General features: G+C 37.0%; 2 protein-coding genes and 1 long non-coding RNA gene across 5 annotated transcripts in view; 2 read left to right on the top strand and 1 right to left on the bottom strand.

Annotated features, from left to right (window-relative positions):
• The first annotated feature begins 4038 nt into the window (after window positions 1-4038).
• LOC124155089 (mitochondrial import inner membrane translocase subunit Tim22) lies at window positions 4039-6025 on the top strand. The gene is made up of 4 exons (XM_046528826.1): window positions 4039-4431; window positions 4517-4704; window positions 4783-4855; window positions 5787-6025. Exons 1-4 carry the CDS (start codon window positions 4212-4214, stop codon window positions 5864-5866), a joined length of 561 nt encoding a protein of 186 aa, XP_046384782.1. The 5' UTR covers window positions 4039-4211; the 3' UTR covers window positions 5867-6025.
• Window positions 6026-11262: 5237 nt separating this feature from the next.
• Window positions 11263-14431, bottom strand: LOC124155090. The gene is made up of 3 exons (XR_006864124.1): window positions 14259-14431; window positions 13937-14067; window positions 11263-11830 (listed from the first exon to the last, which is right to left on the bottom strand). It is a non-coding gene; the product is annotated as an uncharacterized LOC124155090 (long non-coding RNA).
• A 104-nt stretch (window positions 14432-14535) lies between these two features.
• The window catches only part of LOC124156358, a 65398-nt gene continuing 54523 nt past the window's right edge, over window positions 14536-25410 (top strand). For 2 of the 3 annotated variants that reach the window (XM_046530876.1, XM_046530878.1), the window contains exons 1-2: window positions 14536-14637; window positions 15048-15162. In XM_046530876.1, the coding sequence (XP_046386832.1) occupies window positions 15051-15162 (112 nt within the window). In that variant the 5' untranslated portion in view covers window positions 14536-14637; window positions 15048-15050. Of the gene's footprint in view, window positions 14638-14915; window positions 14950-15047; window positions 15163-25410 lie in introns of those variants that run through there. The other variant, XM_046530877.1, reaches the window with a different exon arrangement.

Below are 25410 nucleotides of genomic sequence, written 5' to 3' on the forward strand. Positions count from 1 at the left end.
TACCCCTAAAAGCTAAAACTTAAAAAATTATATTTTAAAGCTAAATACGGGTAAAATTTTGTTTAAATTATTTGTATGATAATTTTTTTTTTGTTTGGAAAATAATTTTAAGGCGTTTCAACCCATGATAATCAACCCTTATTGGGGGTTAATGTAAAAAAAATATTTATCACATTGTATCTTCTTATTCACTTTCTTACTCCTTTTATTATGTATTCACTTTTTTCTCTCATGATTTTAATCACTGCACAGAAAAGATATAACAATAGGATAAACAGAACAAACTTCGTCATGGTAACATAAACAAATAAATGTACATTTATGTAGACATTACATGAAACACAATCAAACGGAGACTGTATGGCTTCCAGTCTTCCCACCACATGCATGCTCACAGGTAAGCGAGAGCTCACATACTCACACATGTGTATGTATATATACATCTTATGGGTATGTGTGTTTATTTTGTAGCAAATGTGAGTGTGTCGTTAGCTTCTAACGTAAAGTACAAAAAGTATATGCTGATTATGAGGAATATTATGCTCTGAATTGTGGATTTCGAATTTTTCGAAAATAAATTTGATTGGTATTTCAAGCATAGCTCCTTTATTTTTTATTATAGAAAGTTCATTTAAATTGTATTTTGTAGGGATTTTATTGAATAGAAGGTCATATGAATTAAATTTTTTTCGAGTCATTAATTTTGAAAGGGGAGGGATTTAAGGGTTTAAATAAGGTGGAGCTGGAGGTGGAAATAGAGGTTTTAATTATCAATATCTCACCAAATATTTATTGTATAGAAAATTAAAACACACTAAAATATTTAAAAATAAAGAAGCTACAATTTATTACTCTTGCATTTTTTTCATATCTCCAGTTTTTTTGGAGTTATTTTGAAAAAAAGAGCATTTTTAACGAAATTGTAGAAAATGACTTTTCACTTTTTCCTCCAATTTTTTCAAAATTTAGAGTTGTAAATTAAAAAAACTTCTAGGATCAATTAACAATACTTAAATAAAGAGAAATACTGAAGGGCATTGATCAATTTTGTCTAGTGTGGTAATAAGGAGTTGTTTTCACTGATTTTTTCGTACAAAAAAGTAGGGACTGATCTTATTTTTAATCATAACTCGCTCACATTTCATGATAAAAAATATTTGTTCTCATTATAAGAAAGTTTTTTAAAAACACTTTTAAACAGATCATATAATTTTTCCTCGAAAATTATATTTTTCCCGCTATTTGGTATTGAATCTTTCAAATTTAGCGTATGACAAACAATAGATAACCATCAACAAGTTGTAGCTCGGTCCGAATTGGTCATAAAGGTAATATAAAATAAGATTTTTATTTAATTTTTTACAAGCTACAGTTTTGTAATTCACAATTTTCTAATAAAATTAATACTTTTCAAGTTATTTGCCTATAATCGATTAAAATCGTTGATTTTTTCGTCAAAAAACTGTTACTTTCAATCGCTAATAACTCGAAAAATATTAATTTTACGCAAAAAATGGAAGGAACATTTTATTCTTACAATTCAATTTTCTATCGATTCCTGTGGTCAAAATATAATTAAATATTTCCACCCCCGAGATGGGGTGGAAACCATCCCCAGGGTAAAAGCGCCCGTCGGCATGATATAGATTTTGATTCTTGGTATATTCCCTACTTATTGTGAAAATTACAAGAAAATCGATTCAGTTTGAAAAAATTGCAAGCCAAAATGCTTCATTTCCTGGACTACATGTGAGAAACCAGGGGCTGGTTCAATTTAACTTTGAATAAAGTTATATCAATTATTATTGCTAGCGGAGGAAATTAACCATAAAAAGTGGTTTGATTACTCACATATTATATTTTTTAATATGGCGAGGTGGAAATTGCCATTACCTCGCAAAACAAAAAGTTGTAATACCTACTACGACATTGAAGCGCAGTAGTCCATACGTCCTTCCCCAACCTGATTATTTCATATTGGAACAAGTAGAGCTCCTTCCGCATAGATATTGGATTTCCCCCAGTGACGCACCGACATCATTGTAGGCTTGGGACGCTTGGGACACTGCTCAATATGGGGCCTACCCACTATCGGAAATTTATCCCATTCTCTTTTTGAATACAGAGAAAACTGTTCTGCTGAAACCACTAGAAGACAGCTGATTGGCTGGGGGCTAGGAACATCAATATAAAAGAAAACTCCGCTTGGCTTGAGAAAACTGGAAAAAAAAATAAAATTCGAGGAATCAAGCGAGATGGAGTGGAATTGTTTCATTATTGGAAAAAAAAACTTTGCATAAACTGGAGGTGCGACCTGGGGAAGTTCCGCTGTGCTGTAAGTTATATTATCATTATATTTGAATTTAGAGCATTAAATATATAGGTAATTAAAGACAGTCCAAGGACCAGATAATAATTAAAGGTGAATTTTCGAGAAAAATAGAAAATAATAATGGTCATTCGGAGAGTAGAATCGGCAGAATGTAGGTTTTCAACAATTTTTGCTGAACTTATTTGGAACTAATAGCTGCAAAAAAAATGTCCTCCGGTCAAGGGGGAGAAGCTTTGTGTGCTTTTTGGAAATCTCATTTTTGCAAAAATTGGTCATCGTCTGGTTCTTGCACTCAGGTTTTCAGATCGTGGTCAATTCCTGTGTGTGCTTTGCGCATTAAATTTTAAGTGCCAAAATGGTGTAAAATTTATTTCCAGGCATGTAATTTTCCAATAATTTTCCCGGACCCGCCGTTGCTCGGAGGGTGGGTCGCCGCCCAGGCCCACCCCCCCCCCCCCCCCCCCCCCCCGCCCCTCCCCAAAGCATAGTCTAATTGTAAATACAAGCGAAGCAAGGTTCTTAGAGTAAGTCTAAGAACCTTGCAAGCGAAGTAGCTTTCGATTTATCCTTTGTTCAAACATATTACTACTACCAGGTACTAGGTAACATCAACGTTTTCACCAACTTTTAATCGTCATAGTTGTAAATAATTGCCGAAATATGTCTTATCTTTTCCACGAGGCCATATTGAGGACAACTGCGCTCTTGGAAATATGGTCTCGTGGTTACTTTGAAAATTGTTTATCGGTTTTTAAATTATGAACATCACAAATGGGCATCGTTCATTTTTTAAACGAATTGTTTTTCAATGGAATGATGGCTTTCGTTTTATCGTGAATGACCGTAAATCGTAATTTTAAGAAGTAATATATATCGATATATAATTTTAAGAAGGTATTTTGAAGAACATTTTTATTCGTATGGATATTTTTATTCCATATTTATTTATTTCACGCTAAATTTATTACCTTTTTCTACGCTTTTTCCATGTCCTAATTGTCGCATACTTTAAGTAATGATTTGCTTTATTTATAATATTTTATGTTTGGCCGCTGAAATGGAAATTTGCGTGAGCGAGGAATTACGTTTCTTGGAAACATTACAACGTCGTTCCCAAGTTAAACATAAGAAAGCATTATTCCCGTTATTCTTCGGTTATAATGTGCAATACTCTAGTGCGTTAGGTTTAGTAATTATATTTAATTTTCCTTAAAACGAATATATACGGACATGTAAAAATTGAGGTAACCTTTTCTGGACCAACTTCATCGTAGATTAGAACATCGTTTCCTCTGTAATCGAGGAGTAATACAATTAGGTTATACCAGCAAATTTTCAGCATTGATTTGTAAACCATTACTTAGAGAAAGTGCACTGAAGAACGCATTTCAAAGAATTATATAGAGATCTCAGGTGTTCCTCTTTTAGTGTTATTTTTGGTGTGCCAAGTTGACGTCTATCGAAATATATCTCAGTTAGGAACATGAATATTACTTGGATTACAAGTCCTATTGGTTATAATCTCCGAGTATCTTACTCTGAGTTTATAATATGTGGTAATGAACGTGATACGCTCAATGCGTAAATATGCAATTTTTTCTCTCCACCCGTTCAGACACAAGTAGCAATTAAATGATTGGTCATGATGGCAGTGAGAATCGTGAGAATCCTACGTTGCTATTGGTTGCTATCGTTATAATCGTCATTCATTTGTTAAAATGTCAGCCCCCATGATAAAGTCACCAAGGATGTGTTAAGTTCTGTGGACCTCATTAAATCTACGTTGTGTTTACGGCATTTACTTTCCCGTTGACTTCTTTGTTGACTGTCCTATTGGAAAGGGTTCTGAGTTTTCAGCAACTAACTTATCACCCAAATAATGGGCGATATGGCTAATGAAAAGCCTCAAAAAGTTCATCTCACCAGTGCAGAATGGGATGAAATTGCCAAAACGTTGGTCGGAAGTATGGAGAGGTATAGGGAGAATATTATCATACCTAAATCAGTTGGACCAGTTAAAATAAAAACTTACGAAGAAAAGTTAATTGAGGCTGGATTTGAAAGTTGTGCATTCAAATCTATTATGAGCTGTGTTTTAGGTGAGTGAAAGATAGCAGATGTAATCTAAGATCATAGGGTTATGTTTTGTATACATGTTCGTTCAAATGTGAAGGTCTCTCATAGGTTACGGTTTGGGAGCTGCCATTGGATTATTTTCCGCCAGTGTTAATCCTACAATAACTGGGGCTGATGCAAAACAACAAACAGCACGTGAAGTTCTCCGTGATATGAAAAACACTACAGTCGGATATGCAAAAAACTTTGCCATGATCGGAATGGTATTTGCCGGTGTAGAATGCGCTATCGAATCAGTGAGTTTATAGTTCCTAGTTAATTGTTATTATTTACATTTTTATGTGTTTGTAAGTAATTTGAATGTCCTGTTTCAGTACCGGGGTAAAAGTGATTGGAAAAACGGTACTTACGCTGGAGGAGTGACAGGAGGAATGATTGGTTTAAGAGGTAAACTTTTTCTTGTATACTCTGTTTGGTTTTACCATCATTTTTGAAGTATTTTCTTGGTGTCGTGAGTAATCTCGCTTTGAGCTTACGTCGCTTGAGATAGTTATTCATTTACCTAAAAATTACGAACTACTTCTACACTCTACGAAGTACTTCTCTGCAAAGAAGTATCTGCAGTGGCAATTGATTCGTAACTACCAAGGCATGGTTGTTGGTAAAGTAGATGTTAGTATTACGATCGATTCATTACCCAGTGCACATGCTAGGACTTTCAAAGAGGGCTTTAAACTTGCTACCCTTTTCTGATCTTTATTATCTCTGTTAATGCTGTCAAACTAACAATTACAAGCATAATAACCATTCAATAAGTGCTATTATGAGCCCCGGTTAGCTCAGTCATTGATGTGTGAAAGACAATTTTCGTTCAATAGGTACAGTGGTATGCCATTTTACTGCAGAATTGATTAGGTAGAGCTGTGATATTTGAAATGGGCACCTTCTGAATTATGGTATATCACTTGCTGATCATGAATGGTAAATAATCTTTACAAAAGATGTAGGGGCTCATCTCATTTGCCATTATTTCTGTGAATTCCTTTATCTCAATCTCATATTATTCTGCACAACTTTTTCTCTTCTTCCTGAAATTGTCATCTGTAGAGAGTGAGCGTTTCTTACCTTCCCATTGAATTTAAAATGGTGCATTAAAACCTGTTAGCCCAATAATGTGCCGATTGGAATTTCTGACACCAATGCTCATTTTTAAGATGGAAAGGTGGTCAGGAAATGCTCGCTTCCCTGGTGGTACTGACAGTAAGAAGAGCTAAAAGAGGCAGCAGTCCTGAAAACATCTTACTTACTTAATTGAGAAAAGAAAGTCCAATAGCTTTATAACAAAAATCAATTAATAACTATTTGACTTTATTTGCAGCTGGAATAAAAGCTGGAATCATTGGAGCTGCTGGATTTGCTGCCTTCTCAACAGTGATAGATTACTACATGAGACATTGATTGTGGAATCTTAATAAAATTATTGGAAGAATGGAAGAGCTGATAGTATAAAATGGTAAAAATGGATATATGAATCATTAGCCAAGTGCTGGTGTTAATTTACTTTCTATGAAAGTTGCTATTAGATAGTTATTAATGTCAATAAATTTACAAAATATTTATTTTGTTTCTTTATGATCCCTTTTGATAGCTGTACAGTATATATATCAGTTTGAGCTTAGATACTTTTTTCCTAAGTTTTAATCCATTAACTTTCCCTTAATTATGGACTAAAATTTATTATACCCACTTTCATAACTGTGGCTGAGTGTAGCTGTTTTAGTAGATGGTCTCCAAACATGTACCGTAAGGGAAGTCTTTCTGTGCTTTCCATTGGTTCAACACAGTGGCATATCTCGGCAGGGATAAGAGAGATGGGCATTCATATGATTGGCTGCAGGTGGCATTATGATGTGGAGTGCCAAACTCCAGGGCTTCCCTAGGCAGCAAAAGCTAGCCAGATCATTTGGTCAAGAATCTCTTACTTAGCTTCTGTTATTTCAATGGGCTTATCATCCATCATTGTACGGGAAAGCTCACATAGCATCATCTATCTAAGAGGCATGATCACATTTGCGTGTAGATGTCTTTGAGACGCATCTGAGTGTTTACATCTGAGTGTGTGCAGAAAAATATTCCTCATTTGCCTATAATTCTCTTCAATGATCTTCAGTTGCTACAATTATGAATAACTTAAGCAACTGAAGATACATGAAAAGAATAATTGGCGAATGAATATTTTTCCACTTGCAAATATGACCACTCGGATACATCTGTAAGACATCTACATGCATACGAGATCATTATATGTCATGAAACGTTTCTGAGATATTTGATGCTATGTGGGGGGGGGGGGGGGGTGATTTTAGAAGACCCTGAAATTTTGCGTAAATGCAATGATAGAAAATTTCCTCGCAGAAACATCACCAGTGATGTAACTCTAGCCTAAGAGATATAAATCACCAAAATTTCAGTACAGTATTAGCATTGCTTTTATGTCAGATTTTACAATTTCCCGGAGAACAGAATATTCAAACTTATCTTGGGATTCCGCGCTGGTAAGATTTTCTAAGGGTGCCGACATTTTGGTTTCGACTACCCATTCTCACAGCTACTGAGTATAGGTAATGTGTCGGAAGCCGAAACATTGGCGCTCTTAGAAAATCTTACCCATGCAGAATCCCGAGAAAAGTTTAAGTATTGCTTTTATTTCAGCCCACCATTTTTACTTGTGCATTTCTGTTTTGCATGCCAACAATGAAACATTTTGGTTTGAGACAAAAAAATGTAACAGCAGGTTGCATGTGTTGGAATTTCATTGAGACTAATATCATTCAGTTGGGACAATTATATTTTCGTAAGTTTGATAAAATTCCTTTTGAAAACAAAAAGGGTCTATTTAAAGATCTATAAAATTATGCGAAAATTATACTCATAAATATATATTTATCCTCACCTCAGTTGTTTGTGCTGTAAAACTTTAATTTTGTGCAGGTGCTAAAATATGGGCTGTTCAAAGTTTGATAGGTCAGAAAATCGTGTAAAGATGATTGCATGCAATGGGTATAATTATGTGGAATTTCTCTGTGATTGCTGGTGATGGAGTATAATTTAAAAAATCAATGATTATGATTAATTTTACTTTTTGGGTATTTTTTCACTTGTAATTGCTGCTATTAACCCTAGAACCGTAATGCTATTTTTCTTTACCTATTCTGGTATCGCGGGGTGAAAAAACACCCCAATTTTCAAGGGCCCGTATCTGGGGCCCAGTATGGCTTTAAAGATTTCATTAGGGCTTATTTTTTTTGTCTTTTCATCAAGAATCAAGAAAGCTAACTAGTTTTCCTAAAAAGCTGAAGGGTCCAGAACAATCGACCAAGAATGGCAAAAAAAACGTGAAAAACTAGAAAAAATAACATTTTTCGTTAAAATTACCATATCTTAGTAAGTTTTTGACTAAATTGAGTAATTCCAACGAGGTTCTTAAGCGGAGTTACTATGTTTTGAGGGTATTATAGTAGTTTTGGTCAATTCTCCAAAAAAGGGATTTATTTTGAGAAATCAAGTGCGAAAACTTGAAAAATCGTTTTTTCCGTACAGATTGTTATAATGATAAAGAATTTTGTTCAAATTGTTAAATAATATATTTATTTAAGATGATAGTACAATTGTTGAGAAGGAACATCAATAATATCATTAATCATGTTTGATCAGTCATTCTTGCTCATCACATGCCTGACAGACAACAGCTCTATAGTCTTGGCAAACAAAGCCCAGACACTTGGACCATTTGACACCGTATTTTCGGTCTTTGGTTCGGGGACAAAGAACACATCTTCCCTGTCTCCCTGTTCCACCTACGTCCCTGGCCCTTCGTCCAGTACCTCCTGTATACAGAATATTGTTTTGTGTGGTAGATTTTTCAATTCTTTCCTCCTCCGGATATGAGGCTTTGTGAGATCATCGACCAAACTTTTCAAAAAATCTCTCCTGTTCATTACTGGATTGTAAGCATTAAAATTGTATATGATCGAGGCGTTGATCCCTGATTGGTCCAGCATCCCCATGAAAATGCGCACTGGCCTTCTTTTAGTTTTTCTTGCCATGGTGTACTCGTGACACATCTGGTCAAATGTGTCAGTGCCCCCTTTTGTCATGTTAAAAAACATGACGATCTCTGGTTTGTTCGTTTGTTTACTTTAAAAAGACGAAAACTATACGCAAACGGTATCGCGGGGTGAAAAAACACCCCAGACGCACTTCAAACATTCAGTGCTCAAGCCTCCACGTGCTACTGACGCTGCGAGTGTGCTCTCTCCACTCTCACACCTTATAACTGAATTATGGTTACGGTCCGGGGTCGTAAACGTAAGGCGTTTCTTTTTGCCTCGAGTTTTAAACCGGTCTGGGTTTCACCCTGCGTTACCGTTCTAGGGTTAATATGATGCATATTATACACTCTTCTCTTGCTTTCTACTGTAGACCACTTGATTTCGAGTTCACATCATGATGAAGGAAAGCAATCTCAAAAGACAATTAAGGAACCATCTCCAATGGTGGAGGCGTATTGGTGACTTCGGTAATATGGGTACAATGGAAATTCCATGCTTATTTTTTTGACTCCACAATGACTGCTAGATGTCCCTTTCATTGGAAGTACTTAGTGAATTTTAAAATGAGATCAATGTCTTTAGTTATCAAGCAAACTAGAAATCAATTAACTTCATAATTGTCACTTTCACAATCAGCTGTAATTATTTTTCTGCAATGAGCTTTTCTCACAGGCTAATCAAAAAGCCAATTAGTAAATCACTGGGTTACAGATGGTGGGTTGACCTCTAGATACAGAAATAAGCTGTGATATAAGCGAGTTAATTAGTTGAATTAGCAATCATTGACAAAAAATATGACAGTCTGAGGGGGTATTGGTGTATCTTTGGGTATGGTCTGCCACGTAAATGTTACTGAAACTTAATAAGAAGCCGTGGCTTAACAATGGAAGGCTGCCAGCAAATATGCTTCCCAACATCCTGAGAAGTGGGCAGCAACTTTACTTCAAGAGAGTGAAAGTGAAGACCGCAAAGACTGGTAGAGCAATACTCATTTCATGGCAGACGTGGTAATACATATTTACTTTGAGGGTTGTTGTACTGCTATGTGGAAGGCAAGGGGAAATCTCTTTATAATAATCCCAAGGAGTTGTAACTACTCCATATGTTGACTCAATTGACATGAAGACTTCCTCTTGAGTAAAATATCTCTGGGCAAGGGCTACTTGAGAGGGTACGTTGGTCAAAAGTGATAGACTGTTTCAAATAGGAACATGGAATGTAACAGATCATTTGGTACCTTTGGTAGGCTTGGGAAGTAGAAATAAGAAGAATGATCATCGATGTATGTAATAGAATCAGCAAAATGAAGTGACTCAAGAAGGAGAATTTGGAGAGGAAGCCTCAGGAAAATACACACAGCATCGATAAATGGAAATATTGTGGTGGGGATATTGCTGAGAAGGATTACTGGAATGTTGGTGAAGAGCTTTCTGCTGTATAGTGAAAGGATAATCGAAAGGAACAGGGAAACCAAACTGGTACACCATGCAGGTATATATGTTAAAAACTGGCTATGAAGGGGTTTTCTAGGCAGGGGCGCAGCCAGGAATTAAGGCTGGGGGAGGTTAAGGTGCAACTAAGGTCTGTTCACTTTATCTTTGCGGGTGAGCAGGTGTGGCTTAACCGAGTTGGGGTGAGAGAAGGGAAGGTTTATCTACACGTGACTTTCCCTCGGCCTATCAGCAGACAGTAGGCGTGGCCTAGCACTTCCGAATTTCAGTCGCTCTCAGACCTCTGTCGTGTCAACTTCGTGAATCTGCTAGCTGTGTTGCCAAATCTCGTGCATTCTTTTGGTGCTCATCGATTCTTCCATTTAAATCCAACTTATAACTTACTGTTCCTTATTCTTCCACTTCAATCCTTTTCTATCTCCTTTCCAGAAAATTTTTATTCACCTTTTGCATTCCCATCAGCACCGACTCTCTCCCTCCACCTATTCCCTCTCAGTACTTTTCCGATCCCTTTCTTACCAAACCCTAAGTCTGCATGTGTCCGTCACGCAGAACAGCTGCAAAGGTGAAGATCTGAAAAAAGAAATAGCAAGGGATGCTATTATGGAGCCGATCATTATACAGCTCATGGAAAGTGACTCAGAAAATGAAGACACTGAGGGGAGGGAAAACGAGGAGGTTGATTTATTAGCCACACCACACCACATTAGGAGGGGCTTAAGTGCAACCAATACCGGGGTGTATAGGGGTATGGAATACCCACCAGGATAAGTGGTAGGTGCGAGATTAGTAAATTGCAGAATTATTATGTAAATGGTTCAAAATGGTGAGTTTTACGGCTTTCCGAGGGATATTTTATTAATCCTTACGCTATTCTATTAGTAATATCAATCTAATTAAGTAAAATGGATTAAACTTGCATAATACGAATATAGTCCCCCTCTGAATATACCCCCCCCCTAATTTTGAGGCCTCAGTTTCGGGAAAAGTTAAAAAAATGCGTTTGAATATAGTCCCCCCCTTTACTTTTACCACAGGCATTTTTGGAAAAAAAGGGGGGACTATATTCAGACATATACCGTATTGTGCTCATAATCATTATCAAGTGCTACTTTGGTAAAGTTAACTTCTTTCCAAATCAGAACAACTATTTCCATTACACAATGTTATTCAATTATGTTCATTTTTTAAACTATCTATTGTTTCAATTTTACGTTTGATTAATTTGTTTTTAAGATGTGAATCAACTCCCAGAGAGATTTGAGTTAGCCTCTAGAATTAAGTACAGACAGCAAAATCAGAGAATTTCAGTTGCAGGAAAATTTGAATAGGTTTTGTGGAAAATTGAAAAAGAATTTGAAAGTTAGTTTTGCAATCAAGTCCAATGACTTTTTTCAGTAATTATGCATTTTTCCTAAATTACATAAATTATGCAGATGAAGCTGTAACATCCTCAAATTTATTTTCTTGGTAAAACATGTGTTGACTCATTGGCACCATCATCGGATACAAAGATGTATACATTTCGTACCTGTATTTATGGAAAAACAGGCAGCCCCTCACCACACTCTTCAACTGCTCCAAATCACCAACTCACCACTAACTGACCCATCAGAAAACCCCATGCCATGTTAACCTTCTACCACTCTTCGACATGTTACCCTTATCTTGCTCCTTGGACTCAAGCTACAGCTGTCATCCATCACTCCTCCACACTTTTTTTCCTTTATTAAAACAACAACTGCCCTTCACTCATACTTCAACCATCATACCTCACTCCGACCCTGGGTTTTATCCTCACGTAAATACCCTGGTGGTGGATTAAGAGGAGGTGGGAGGAGCCATCCCCTCCATAATTTCTGTAAAAATTGAAAAGATGATAACGGCAAAAGATAAAGACAAAATCTTTAATATGGCCCTGCAATTTAAGGTTTTGACTTCACCTGGTTAAAAAGTAATTTTAAAAAGTTATTGATGATTATCTAAAAGGCACTTATCCAAACATATCAATAGTCAGACACATTATTACAGAGAGGTGAAGCATACCAAGGTACCACAGAGTGTGATAACCACCCTCCTCCTCCCCCCACTCTTCCTTTCATCTTCAGGCCTTTCATTTTACAATTTAAGACAAAGTTCAGGGAGAGATTGACAAAGGAATCCATTATAGTATCCATAATAGGGTGGTTTCCTATTATTTTATTATTGCCTAAATCGAAAGATTATTACTCCTGGAGTACGTATTTCAAGCTTTTAGATTTTTAAATGACGACATCTATTTTTTGCGATAAAATGAAAAGTGAAAAATTTTAAGCGCGCGAAAACGCGACGGCTAAGTATGAATGCTGGGAAAAGCCCGTGTGACGTCATTCTGGTTCCCACTGCAGCAAGTGAGGTGACCTTAGGGCGACGCTTTGAGCGCTGATACGATGCAGGATGCTATCAGGTAGCAGAGTACCCTGCTAGCTGGTAGCGCTTGACTTAAATAAGGATTATTAATACCTTATCAAATGAAGAAAACTTTCCGACCTTAGCCAGTTTTAATAGGTGATTATTGAGATGTTTCCCTGAGCTCTGTGTCACATGCATGCATTGGTAATCTTCGACGATGTAAAACTCCTATCTACTCGTATAGAATCTAGGTCCCTGGTGGCATCACATGGGTACCAATCTGGCCTTTTTCAAAAGAGGATTAAATTGACCATTGCCATTCGTGTAAACCGGTATTTCTAAAACCAAATAATTTGTATATTATGAATACACTATAATGGTGGGTAACGGATCGCAATCAATGCCTTTCATTTTCTTTGATGAAGGAAACTACCCTATTATTTATATTTATTTTTATATATTTTTATATTATTATATTTGATAAAAAAATAGTTAGACGTAATCAACCTCAAAATCCAAGAAGCTTACTTTACTATTTGAATTATTCAAGAAATATATTACCAGCAGTAAGCTTTAAGGAATACAGAGTACATACTGTCTTTTGTATATAATTTACTTTCTCCTACTTTTCTACCCTTTTCATATGCCATGGTTTTATGATTAACGTCATCAGAGGCAAATATATAGACATGGGCGTACCCAGTGGGGATCGGGGGGGAAGGAGTGGTGGAACTGCCCCCCCTAGAAGCAAAAATAAATTTAGTTCAAAGCAAAAGTTATAAATAAATTTTCCTTTTGAAGAAAATGATATGTATAGTATAAGGCATGGAGCTAAAATAAAAATCATTATTTTTTCAAACAAATAATTATGAAAACTGATAAATTGCTGTCATAATTTCCTTAACATTTTGGTTTCAATAACCTTTCCTGTGCAAAAAAGTTACAACTTGAACGACCCCAGCTAGTTTTGCCCCCCCCCCCCCCCCCCCCCCCCTAGTTTTAAATCTGGGTACGCCCATGCATATAGGGGGGATGTTGGGGATAGATCCCCCCCAAAGCCTCAGATAAATGAGAAACATTATTTAAAACTATTGTCTAGTTTTGACATTTAACAAACGCTATGATGATTTCCTGTAAAATTATGAGTGAAACCAAAATTTTAATTGCCAAAATTATGTAAAATGTATCTCCAGGCATGTCATTTTTCAAAACTTATCCTGGACCTCCAGTTTCATAAGAGAGCGTTGCCCCCTCCAAAGCATATTTCTAGTTATGCTGATGAGCTTGTTAATGACATATCATATGCAAGTGTGGCCAGTCAAAAAAAAACTTATTGATCACATACAATACTGACTGAAACCTTAACCTCTTCTTCCTTCTGCAGCATAATTTAATTTTTATGTCTATTTCAGGGCAGTGTGTATTCTACCTTTATTTACCTCGTTGATAATTCAATTTCTTTAACTGCTCACCCGAAATTCTTATTTATTTTCAACTAACAGCACCATAAACTTGATCCTCGAGGATTGATCAATTCTCCAGCTACATGTTTTCTACCAATTGAAGTCACTTACCTTGCAATTCATAATTCTCACTCTCTCTATAGATGCCAACTTCTACATTCTTCTCTGCACACATATCACAATCTTCGTGTCCTCATGGTTTTTTTCTTATAGATTTTCCTGCTGATTTCATTGATTAGTTTCTGGCGATACAGGTGGAAGGGAGCAAAATCAATGAGTACCGATTAAAGAATAATGTAAATATTTCAAATAATCTTAAAGTTAATGAAAATTGAATTGATGACAATTTTTAAAAGTAATTTCATGTAATGATGGAGCAAAATAGGCTTCATTGTCGTATAATGCCAGCGTCACTTTACGCAAAGCCAGATACCATCCAGTGGTGAAATTCTTCCATGGTGAAATGACAGAACATGTCCTTTCCAGGGGATAACTTATACGAAAGAGATACTTTAGCAACGTAGTACTCTCTAAACAGAGAGAAATGCCTCATTGAAAGTAATTTAACGCGACCGAATATTTAACTTTTCTCAAAAACTTAAATCAATTTTAATTTAAAAAAAAATGAATTTGGCGGTTATGTCAAGGTAACAGTTGCCATCGTATCGCTGGTAGGTGGTGCCATCTTTAGAACAATGGTTAAAAACAAAATAGCAGCTCTAGCCGATATCTCAAAATTCGTGCTTTCTCGTTGAATCTGTTGATTAAACTGTTATTTGTTATTAAGTACCATAGACTCCTCTCACTATTCGGTAAGTTGTAAATATATACACATAATTCCACTATTGTATTAAGTATTCCATTTATTTTTATGCAGAGTTATGACATAATTTTATGGAAGTGTTGTTATTGACCTAGGATGCCCTAATCTGTGATTTATGTCATCTCTCGTTGAATATGAATGGAATACTTGTTGAAATCGATATGATTATAAATTCCTTTACGTGATTGCTTGTTGGCGCTACAAAAGTCCTGAATTCATTCATAAATATCCTTTCGTAAGTCATTTAAGCGTCACTTGACTCGTTTCTTCCTAGATAACGGTCACCGTTCCCTCGTGCTCAGTATGAAAGTGTCATTATATCGTGATAATTAGTGGCTAATGTTACTTATTTCCTGTGCGAGTGCTTTAAATTTGAATGTATTTTTAATCGATTTTTAGACAATGCCGGTTGCGAAAACGCGTCCGTCCTCCAACCCAGTGGACAATGCTACAATCTCCACTAATGAAAAAATCCTACGTGAATGTGCAACGCTATACTCGGACCCTGAAAGAGGTAAGTTGTCATATGATTGAATTGGAAGATTCACCTAATTATTGTCATTTGTTCCTGTCTTTAACTCCTTCCATATTCCAACTCACACAAGTTGTGAGGTTGGCGTGGTAGAAAGAGTTAAAGAATAATTAAGCTAATTCTCCTTTTTACATACAATTTTCACTGGTTGTCATCTGTAGAATATCATCGTTACTGCTGGGCCCTAGGGTCTCTCTAAGGTATTGTTAGGGCTATGCGGTTACGTTTCCCGGTTTGATGTTTGTAAAAGTTTCCGGTAACAGTAGTTTTATCGAATCGCCAATTTTTGTCGGATCTTCATTAAACTTATAAATAAATAAAATTCCTTTAATTAAAGCGAACTATAATCTTTTCACATGATAACTCCGCACAATACTTCATTTGTCTTACCTCTACATAGCTTGTCATCAGTCTCTTTTGGTAGCAATTCTTTTGAGCCTGCCTTTTGCATATCTTCTTTCATCTATTTTTTTTGGACCTATGTTTTAGCTATGCCGAGAGCTTCATCTGTAGTTCGAGTGAGGATCTACAGTGAGGATTTTTTTATGGTCGTGAAGTTCCTCCCCCTATTTTAAATTTTTTGTACCTTTTAATTGCTGTTGAACGCTGCAGGCTATTGCATCGTAAGTTTACTTACGAAGAAGTGCTTTAAGTGGTCCTAACGATGGAGGCGCGCAGTCGGTAATTCTTGGCTGTCAAGATACATGATATGCCTTGGGAAACGTCGCGTCGGGTGGAATTTGCCCCGCTCACCGCTCGTTATGCTGATACAGCGTAAATGATCATTAGATTTTGTGTGAACTCTCTTGGATAGGTCTAATGTATGACCTAATGAATCAAGCGATGATTCAAGTGTTGTCGTAGTAGAGTTGCTTCTCATGATTTTGTCGATTACCTAACGACAAAAAGCATCAACAAACATGCGCTAAATTACGTGACTTCTTCCAGTCCTATATTTGGAAATTAAGTATAGGAAGAGCGCAGTGAAGACGATGTGGACGTATATTAGCTGTACTGTGTACAGTTTTAAAATGTGATCATAAATTCATTGATAATGGCTTTAATAGTAATCACTCTTCTGTTCGGGTCAAATCAAATGTTTGTATCATTAGGTTTTACCGGAATTAAACTCTTTAGCCGAGATTACACCATGCTTTTACCTGTGTTAAGTAAGTACGTGACGATACGTGTGCTCGGATAGAATCACGAAATTAGAACTGAAGCAATTTATTGGGCGTGCATTCATGCATTTACGCAATGTGTGGTGTTTACACGGTGCAATTTTGACGGTGAATTGTTTTATGCGTCCACCCGCGAAGGTAAAAGCGTCGTGAACACGCCTTCCTTCTCTACTGTGGTCTACTAGGCCACAGTCGCGACTCACGGCTATAGGCTGCTGTAGGCCACTACGTAGGCCTGCATCTTGACCGCTTTTCAAACTGAAATGCAGAATTATATGAAGCCCTTCTTAAATAGTGACTTAATTCGGAGTCACGCGCACTTGTTCAAAGAGTGAGAGCAAATGAAGAGAGTCGTTGCCGAGAAAATATTAGATTTGGCCAGAATGCGCACCCCAACAAATACTCTTCGGCAAAAGCACCCATTAGCGTAGCCAGGATTTTGAAATGGGGGTACCGGAGATTTCGTGGTCTCTCCGGGGTGTTGGAAAACACCCCTGGGCTAAGGAAGGTGTGGGGGTCCTCATTTGAAGGCTCAAGGGGTATGGGGTGTAACTCGGAAACCCCACCCCTTCCCCCGTGGCTATGGCACTGGAAGAACCACACTTGCCCGAAATATTCGTCAGCCCAAGGACTAGGATAATGCGTAATAATATTTTTCGAACCTTCACAAATATTACCAACGATTACGTAACTTCTTACATATTTTTCAGAGAGGACGAAAAAAATGCTCTCTTAATTGTAGGTCATTGTTGATGTTATATCTAGTCGCATATACCCAACCGGAAAATTAGGATATTCGGCGTTCGAATCCCGGGAATGGAAATTTTTATCGCATAATTTATTATTTTGGTGTTCTCGATGCTTCAGTTTGATTTGAAGTTAGAATTTTTATCGTTCTCTCTGACCTTTAGGTATGATGAAGTTATGTAATCGTTGGCAATATTTGTGAAGGTTCGAAAAGTATACCACCATCCATCACCACCACCATTATATTACCACCATCCTAGTATATATCCTGAAGCATATTTAGAGAAAGGAATTTTTGCCCTTTAGCTCAGGAATTTTTGGTGGGGTACATTCGGAGGGGGAATAGTATCTTTCAGCCAAACGTTTGGTTTTTTCCCAACCCCCGTGAACCCCTTTCATCGCAGTATCGTTCAAATAACTCCATGTGCAAGGAAAACTTTCATTTTACATTAATTTCTGTCGAAAAGTCTTCTGTTAAGTTTTATGAAATATAATCTTAAAATAAAGTTTAACTTCGTTGTTTGGTGCTTGGCGCTCCTTGTTGTCGAAGAGAGAATCGTTCGATGTGAGAAAATTCTATAAATTCCAAATCGCCCCAGTTTCTTCTTCCCATCTTTCGCTCGCGATAGTGTCCATCGATTTTGGTTTTAAGGGAATCATTCGCAGATTTTCACGCACGCACGCTTGCGCTCTCTTTTGCCTGTCGCCGAAGCCGAAGAATTCCTGGTAATCCCATTACCCGGTTTCGCCCTCCGTTTCTATCGACAGCAGAAAAGGATTTTGTACAGCCGACATCCTTCGTGTATTCAGTTTCAATCCTCGAGGGCTGTTTCTCATTGGTTTGAAAAAAGTCACAGTTAATGCCTTTCGCGAAAAGATTTTCTCGCAATATAAGTTTCTTAAGAGAATATTTATCATGGCCAGTGTTCCATTTCGACTTTCACGCTGTGGATTTTTTTAGAGTCTCAATGCGCAATTAAATTATCAAAAATGTATTTCTGATAAAATATATTATTGAAGTAGAAATGTATCATTTGTATTCATTATCACTGGTCAAAATTTTTAAGATTGGTTTCATATAGCTCTCCACTAAATTCCCCTTTCAGCTAATATTTTCACTTGCTTATATTTCTTCTCTATCACAACTCTTTACTTGCTTAATATATTTTATTCAAGGTCTTCCTTTTCCAATCTTGCGATCCACTTGTCCCTCGTCAATTGTCTTCATCTGGCCATCATACATCATGATAGATATGGGCCGATTTAGTTATTCCGCCATCTTATAAAATTCCGAAGTCAGCAAAATGAAATGAGAAAGTTCCCTTCCTCGCGAAAAGTACGTAAAGTTATCAGGAATCGGGTTCTACAGCCTATTTTCTCGCTTGAAGGTGGGAGAAAGGAATTTCTGTATCGTTTCCTTAGCTAAATGTATTTGATGATATTTATTCAGATATTCGTGAAATATTTAAGATTAGATATTTTGGGCACCACCGATGACTGGGAAATAGGGCAAGGGACTAAAATACCATTTTATCTCTTAAATTCGGTTTAAATTGGCTGCAAAAATGGAAAACCTCTTCCGATTGCTTATTTACTTAGATAATGACTCGGATATCATTCATTTGCCAATTTTACTTGCCGGGCAATTATTCAATTTTGGTCTTAATATGATGTGGTGCATTTTTTAATGTTGTTTTTTTTCTCATCGTTTGAGTCAAAAGTACTTTTCGGTTATCGAGAGAGATTCAAGATTGCAATAATTCCCCGTCATTAGTTTAAACTTAATTGATAATCGTGATTGATGTTTTTCACTCTCGTTTCTATATTTGGATCCTGGCCAATGGCCATACCTTTATTTACCCTGAATTACGGGTTGAGAAATTGTAGAAGGCAGGTTTTAGCAAAATATCGATGGAAAGATATAGAAGGGAGCGTTGAATAAAACCTTGAGTTAGAGTAATGTTTTCTTAGGACGTAGGGAAAATATCGGAAATTACCATTTATTGCCAAAACCTTCAAAATCGGTATTTTTCTGAAAAAAGATCAACATTCTCACATGATCTAAAATGAAATAAATCGGAGAAGGTTATCTATCAAATCGCTGAAATAAAAAAATACGAACTTCTTGCGAGCCATTCATCGTGCGCCATCGTGTGTGTAATCTTTAATTTATCTGTTATCTAGGCCTAGTGTGCGGCAGTAATCGTTATTTTGTATACGGTTTTAGTAAGAATGTTGAATAATTGTTTACAAGTTAGCTGAAATGCAATACACCTCTTAAAGATTACGGGAAAATTACGAATGTATAACCAATTTTTAAATTCATGTGGTGAAAACAATTACTTTATCGCAGAAAAGTGAGTTTTTTTGAAGTCTAGTTTCATTATTCAGTTTCCTATTCTCATTTATTTTACTGCTGCATTACCTTACAGCTCATTTAGGTAGAAATCGAATTACAGGCCATCCATTTAACTGATGAAAAAAATGGCCCACTGCGTGTGGAATTTCAAAATTGTTGCCTTTAAAAGTCATGAGTGGACGGGTACCGTAGACCACAAATAGTTAGACTTCATAGTTTTGATGCCTTTACAGACGACCCCTAAGGTCTTATCTGATTAAATGTACTTCAACTCCTTTCTGAGTAGTTCCTTAGCAATGCAAGTATTGTGGCGATGTACATTTTCTTACTTGTCGTCATCTTTGATGTAACAGAACTCTTTAGTAACTCATGTTATGGTATTTGGAGGAGGCGACCGACAGCTGAGGTCATTTGCGACTTTTGGGCATCTTAGTGAAGAAAAAACCGGCGTCGGCATTAGCGTGCTCTTCACGAAAGGCGCCAAGGGGACCACGTCCTGACGTCACATCCGGCGAACAGAGTGCTGGGCTTGAAGTATCTTCCATACCATACTCAAGGAGGGATTGGGCAGTTTTTGAAAAATCATATATTCATGAATATAATTATACATATTATCTGGCAGCATCAGCAGGTATGGTTATACACATCCGAATTTTCATTCAACTGTCTGAAAAGGGAGGCATTTAGTCAGAGAGGACTGGAGGTACTCCATTTCGACATAATTATTTCAAATTCTAATAAAATTTTTAAGAAACTCGACTATTTATCTAGTAAATGGGTTTTGCATAAGATAAGCTACAAAGCAAACATGAAAATATCCTGGTTATAGATTTACATGCGTCTCAAAGAGAAGAAAAAAAGAGGAAATTACTTCGAACTGTTTTCGATGAGAATGAGGCTCGTATGTGACAATAGAGACCTATTTTCTCTACCCGAGTTAACAATCAAATGCTGGCAGTGGTATAGCCCTTGTACAAATGACAATTCCGTTGGAATCTCTGGTCTCACAAAAATACCAATAAAATGTCGGAAAGAAATTAAAGACCGAATACTCAGTGAAAAACTGCTATTGCCTTTAAGATTCCCGTGATTACAAGCGTCCGTGTTACTCTAAGGCTATGTTAGAGAGGCTCGGTCTAGTAGCCATCAATTTCTATGGCATTTATCATTAACGTAAGTCTCCAAATAATCAGTCTAAATTATGTTGCTAGCGGAAAAATATAGAACGTATGTGTCGAAAAACCTAGCGCTATGAAATTGCTACAAATTGGTACCTCTTCTTTTTGTTTATGTTCGCACGACTTATTATCGATGGGTTATAGCGTTTTCATCTTGGACTTGGTTCAAATACTCCGATGCCGTATTCAGAGAATTACACAGTATGAGTGGTTAGTCCAAGTGAGGGGAGTTGTACTTACTTAGTATTTTCTACGGGTATGCAACCATCGTTCCTGTCGCGTCGCTTTAGGGACCGGAAAGACAGGCGTTAGCTGTAGTTGAGGAAATCCACTTCGTGAGCGGAAACTGTGCCTCAAACCGCGATAGCGTTAATGTGTGCGAAGCCGCATCTTATTTCTGTATCCTTTGAATCTTAGCCGTGTTTTCTATGAGGTAGAAGTAATTATTCTGGACATTCTAAACCTAATAAATGCCCACATTACCCGGAGAAACTTATCGTAGGTTTGCTCAGTTGGTGGATCAATCGAATCTTCTGTTTTAAGATCTTTTACGCGGAGCATGTACTTGTGTACAAAGTCGAAGTCAAAATTAAGTGTTAAGTGGTGAATTGCTAGAACACATCCGAGAATGCGTTGGCGTGAGACGGCAAAATAGCCCCTGTTCTAATTCCGTTCGTGCATTCGCGAAATTCCACGTCATAAGGAGAAATTAATGCATTTTTAACCCGGGCAATTCCGTGCCCAGTGTAAAACGGACTTCAGGCATGATCGAATCGATGGCGACCCTCCATGCGTCAATAGGAAACATAGTGTACTTAATTTGCAATTTGTTTTTACTTTCGGTCAGTCAATGCTATCCGGGGTCTCCCAGTGTCCGAAATGTTGTTAGAAATGTCTATATATAGTATCATTTGGGTGTTATCAGCAACAATTGGGGCATATTTTCTCATGAAATAAATAAGACTTTTCGTTCCGTCTACTTTTTCATTGCGAAACTTAACTACGCGTTTCGACGTCATCGTCGCGTCGATATGAGCGTCATCGTCGGGTCGATCAAATACTCGTCCAAATTAATCTCTTCATCATTTTGTTCCGCTGCATTTCTAATACGATTGAATTTCTCATCCTATCGGTTTTTTGTTCCTCCAGCCAAGTTATTGACTCCGATTCCTATTTAATAATTAGGTTATATCTTGGAAGAAAAAAATCGACAAGCAATCGTGCCTATTATGCGCTGTGCAATGGGTCATATTGTATAGGATTTTTAGACGTTCTCTTGGAGTGAACAAAACTATAATTTTCGGGTACCGAAGAAGAAAAACTGTGCATGTGTTAAAGTAACAACGCTTCGTAAATTAGCGTTATGCAACGGAATGATTTCGCTTGCTATTAGATATTTCCGCATTTTTTCATGTATGTTGAATGATGTTTGCTATGTTTACTGCCTCCAAAATGTATTCGGACGGCTTGAGAAATTTTTGTCACTTCGTGGATTTCAATTCGAGCCCACGGCGTGGAAAGCCAGCTTTGCCAACTCGATCCCCCTCCGTATTTAAAATGGCCAACGGTCATCATAGACTGAAAAGAACATTTTTGCGTGAAAAAAGCTTAGCCGGAATTTTGAAATGGGGTGGGGGGGTTACCGGAGATTTCGGGTCCCTTCCGGGGTGTATTGAAAACATCCCAGGGCAAATTTCCGGGTTCGGGAAAATTTTGGGATTTTTTAAATGGTGAAAACGTGATTTTTAGTACATAAAACCAATAAATTTGTACGAGTATTTATTAAAATAAGGTACATAATGTACATAAAATAAAGTAATAAAGGCTCATGGGGACGGGTGTTTTAACCCGGAAAAACCCGCCGTGGCTACGCCACTGCAGCTTTTCTGAAAAATTTCAGGAATGACCGAAGCCCTTATTGTCGGTTTTCATTCTTATCGCGAGAATTTATTTTACGAAAATCTTCCGTTAATCGTGGGTGTCCATAGCCTGCATTCCTTTATCAATTTTAAGTCCTCTGTCCTGGATAATACCTTTGAGCGGACTGGGGAGTGCAACTTTCAAATCCCGCGAGAATCTCGTCTTTGGGTTCATCCTAATAGTGGTTTACGCCATCGCGTGAATTAAAAATACGCGTCACCATATTTTAACGAACGGAAACCGAGGCAAGCGCGGGTGAGTGATTAGGGTTTTACGCCCTTATCGCCATGACCAAAAATATTTGCAAAACCATTCCAAGCACGCATGTGTGAGCGTCTTCCGATTGGCAGGAATGTCTCACATCGGCCATGGTGAATACTATCTGAAAAATGCGTCCATATTTTCGCTGTAGTGAATGCGATGAGTAATTCGAGGTTGTGACGCATGATTGCGTAGCTACTCGGTCAAGATTATTTCGATCAGTCGAGACATCCTTGAGCTTTGATTGAAACGGTACTTCTTTCGGTTCGCGCCACCACTATTTTTTGTAGGAAAAGGGTGATGCCTACTATAGTAATGTTGATGAGAATTTCATTTATATAAACACCTTTACTCGATATCTTAAGATATTATCTTTATGACTTTGTGACTCCTTTGGTCGTGAACACGCAAGAGCTGAAGCCCAATTCACTAAAACTAAAGTTGGCGTATGTAATTTATTATGAACGAGACCAATTCATGGCGTATTGATTCTCTTGCAGCCAAAACCGCACATGAGTCGTGAAATAGATTTTGGACGAAGTAACTTCGTTTTTATGTCTCTTGATTGATAAAAATATCTCCCTTGCTACTGGCTATTTATGGAGGATTCTGAGCCTTTCTCATCCAGTGACTTTTCTAAGTCGAGTTGCGCCATTTTAAGTGTTGTGAACGAATAGTCCCTCTTTTTGAGGTTTTAACTCCCTATTTGTTCCTAGTTGAGTGAAGGGTAAGATGGGAAACATAATAAAGATGCACTGTTGTATGTTCCACAAAAGTTTTAATAACCGACCCAGGTTTCGACAATGCACTATGTCATTTTCAAGGTGAAGGGTAAGATGTTGGGAATAAGACTTCATGCGCGTTGGCACTTAATAATATTGAGTACGTATTTCTGAAAAAAATTCTAGGTCGCACCAAAATATTAATTGCAATAAGGTGCCAATATTTTTATCATTTTGTGCTGTAATAATTCGTAAAGGTGGAATGATGGCCAATTAGAGCGTGGAGCTTTTGGCTGCTGACTAATGGCTCCCAGTAGTTTATTAGTTTCTATAGTTCTTGATAAAATTTATCGAGTTTTTGTTCTTATGGATCGAAGTGCTTTATCTGATACTGTTTTTTATGTTGTTAAATTTGTAAAAGGAATCAAGTACTATTTAAGTTTATCGGAGACTTTGTGCATCATGGTAAAAATTTACTCATAACGTTAAAAATTGGATTGCCTTCTCAGTATCATTATAAGTTTCGCATGTTTGTTTCGCCGCTTGAAAACAGAAAATTTCCATGGATAATTTTAAATGTTCGTTGATAATTGAGGTTTAGTGGCCATGTTCTGTTGGTTAAAAAGCGCCTGCTCAAGTGATGCGGTTAACTTCTCCTCTTCCGCCGAGTTAACAGATTGAATGCCTTTTGGAAGTATACAGTTATCCCGAGCTATTAATAGTGTAATACGCTCGGAGGTTTAGACAAGGGGCGGACCGCTTTCAAGAGTGCTGTTTTCCTGGAGGTCTGAGATCCTTTTATATGAGTTTTCCACGTTTGTTAATAAAAATACCTTGATTGAAGGCGTAACTCTCTGAGTTGTTGATGTGTTTCACTTTTGTGATGATGGTGATGAGTTTGGGAAATGATTGATTCTCAGCATTTTAAATAAAATGCTATACATTATATTCGTATTCGTGCATTAAATCAACAGATTTCGGAGTTACTTGGTGGAACGAAGTAATATTCATGGTAGAAAAAATCACAAACACAGTTTTGTTCCAAAAATATTTAAATGCTGTCTGCTAGTTTCAACTTTCAACGGCTTTGCGTCCTTCATGTCTTGGCAATGTCGCTATGCCCTTAAGAAATTATTTGTGGAATAATACTTTGTTTTTACCTTGTTCTATCCGTGAATCGTACAGTAATTTGTCAACTTTTCGGTGTCTTACCGAAATACTTGAAATGTTTGATGCAGAAGGCAATATTGAATTTGTTCATAAATATCTCAATAATGCCAATTAATATTTAATATAGAGAACAATTATTATTTTGGTATGGATTTTTACCGATATATTTTAGTATTCATTGTGGGAAATTGCTGCTTTCTGAAGTTTAGGTTACGGTTAAGGCTTAAAATCATCGATTGTGTCGAATAAACCTCTTTTTTTTCTTTTGATAAGGTGGTTATGAGCAGTCGGCATACTCGTTGGTTGATAAGATTGACTGTTAGGTAATCAAAATATTATGTAAAATTTTTCAGTTATTTCACATCAACTCCTCAGAATACTATTTGAAAGACAGCATTGATTCAGTGTTAAGTACTCGTTAAATAACGAAAGTGACGAACGCCACCTTGTCATTTGTGTCCTTTGAGGTAAACCCATTCTCAGGATGCTAATATCGTCTGCCAAAATAGCTGCTTAGCTGAATGTGATAAGTAAAATGTACAAAATGAACATAATTTAAAGGTTGGATTATTGGATTGGATGGCATTGGGTTATCTAAAAAAATTATATTAAATCCATGGGTCAAATTTCGATGCGAGTTCAAGATAATCCACCTCAGTTCATTGCAATATTTTTTGCGCAGTTCAAAACTG

This window comes from Ischnura elegans, chromosome 3 (assembly GCF_921293095.1).
Source record: "Ischnura elegans chromosome 3, ioIscEleg1.1, whole genome shotgun sequence".
Lineage (NCBI taxonomy): Eukaryota > Metazoa > Arthropoda > Insecta > Odonata > Coenagrionidae > Ischnura > Ischnura elegans.

Bases quoted from the DNA above. Each gene is read 5' to 3' on its own strand.
- LOC124155089 (XM_046528826.1), top strand. From the start codon at position 4,212: ATGGGCGATATGGCTAATGAAAAGCCTCAAAAAGTTCATCTCACCAGT. The intron at 4,432-4,516 runs GTGAGTGAAAGA...GGTCTCTCATAG, and splicing joins TATTATGAGCTGTGTTTTAG to GTTACGGTTTGGGAGCTGCC. The intron at 4,856-5,786 runs GTAAACTTTTTC...CTTTATTTGCAG, and splicing joins AGGAATGATTGGTTTAAGAG to CTGGAATAAAAGCTGGAATC.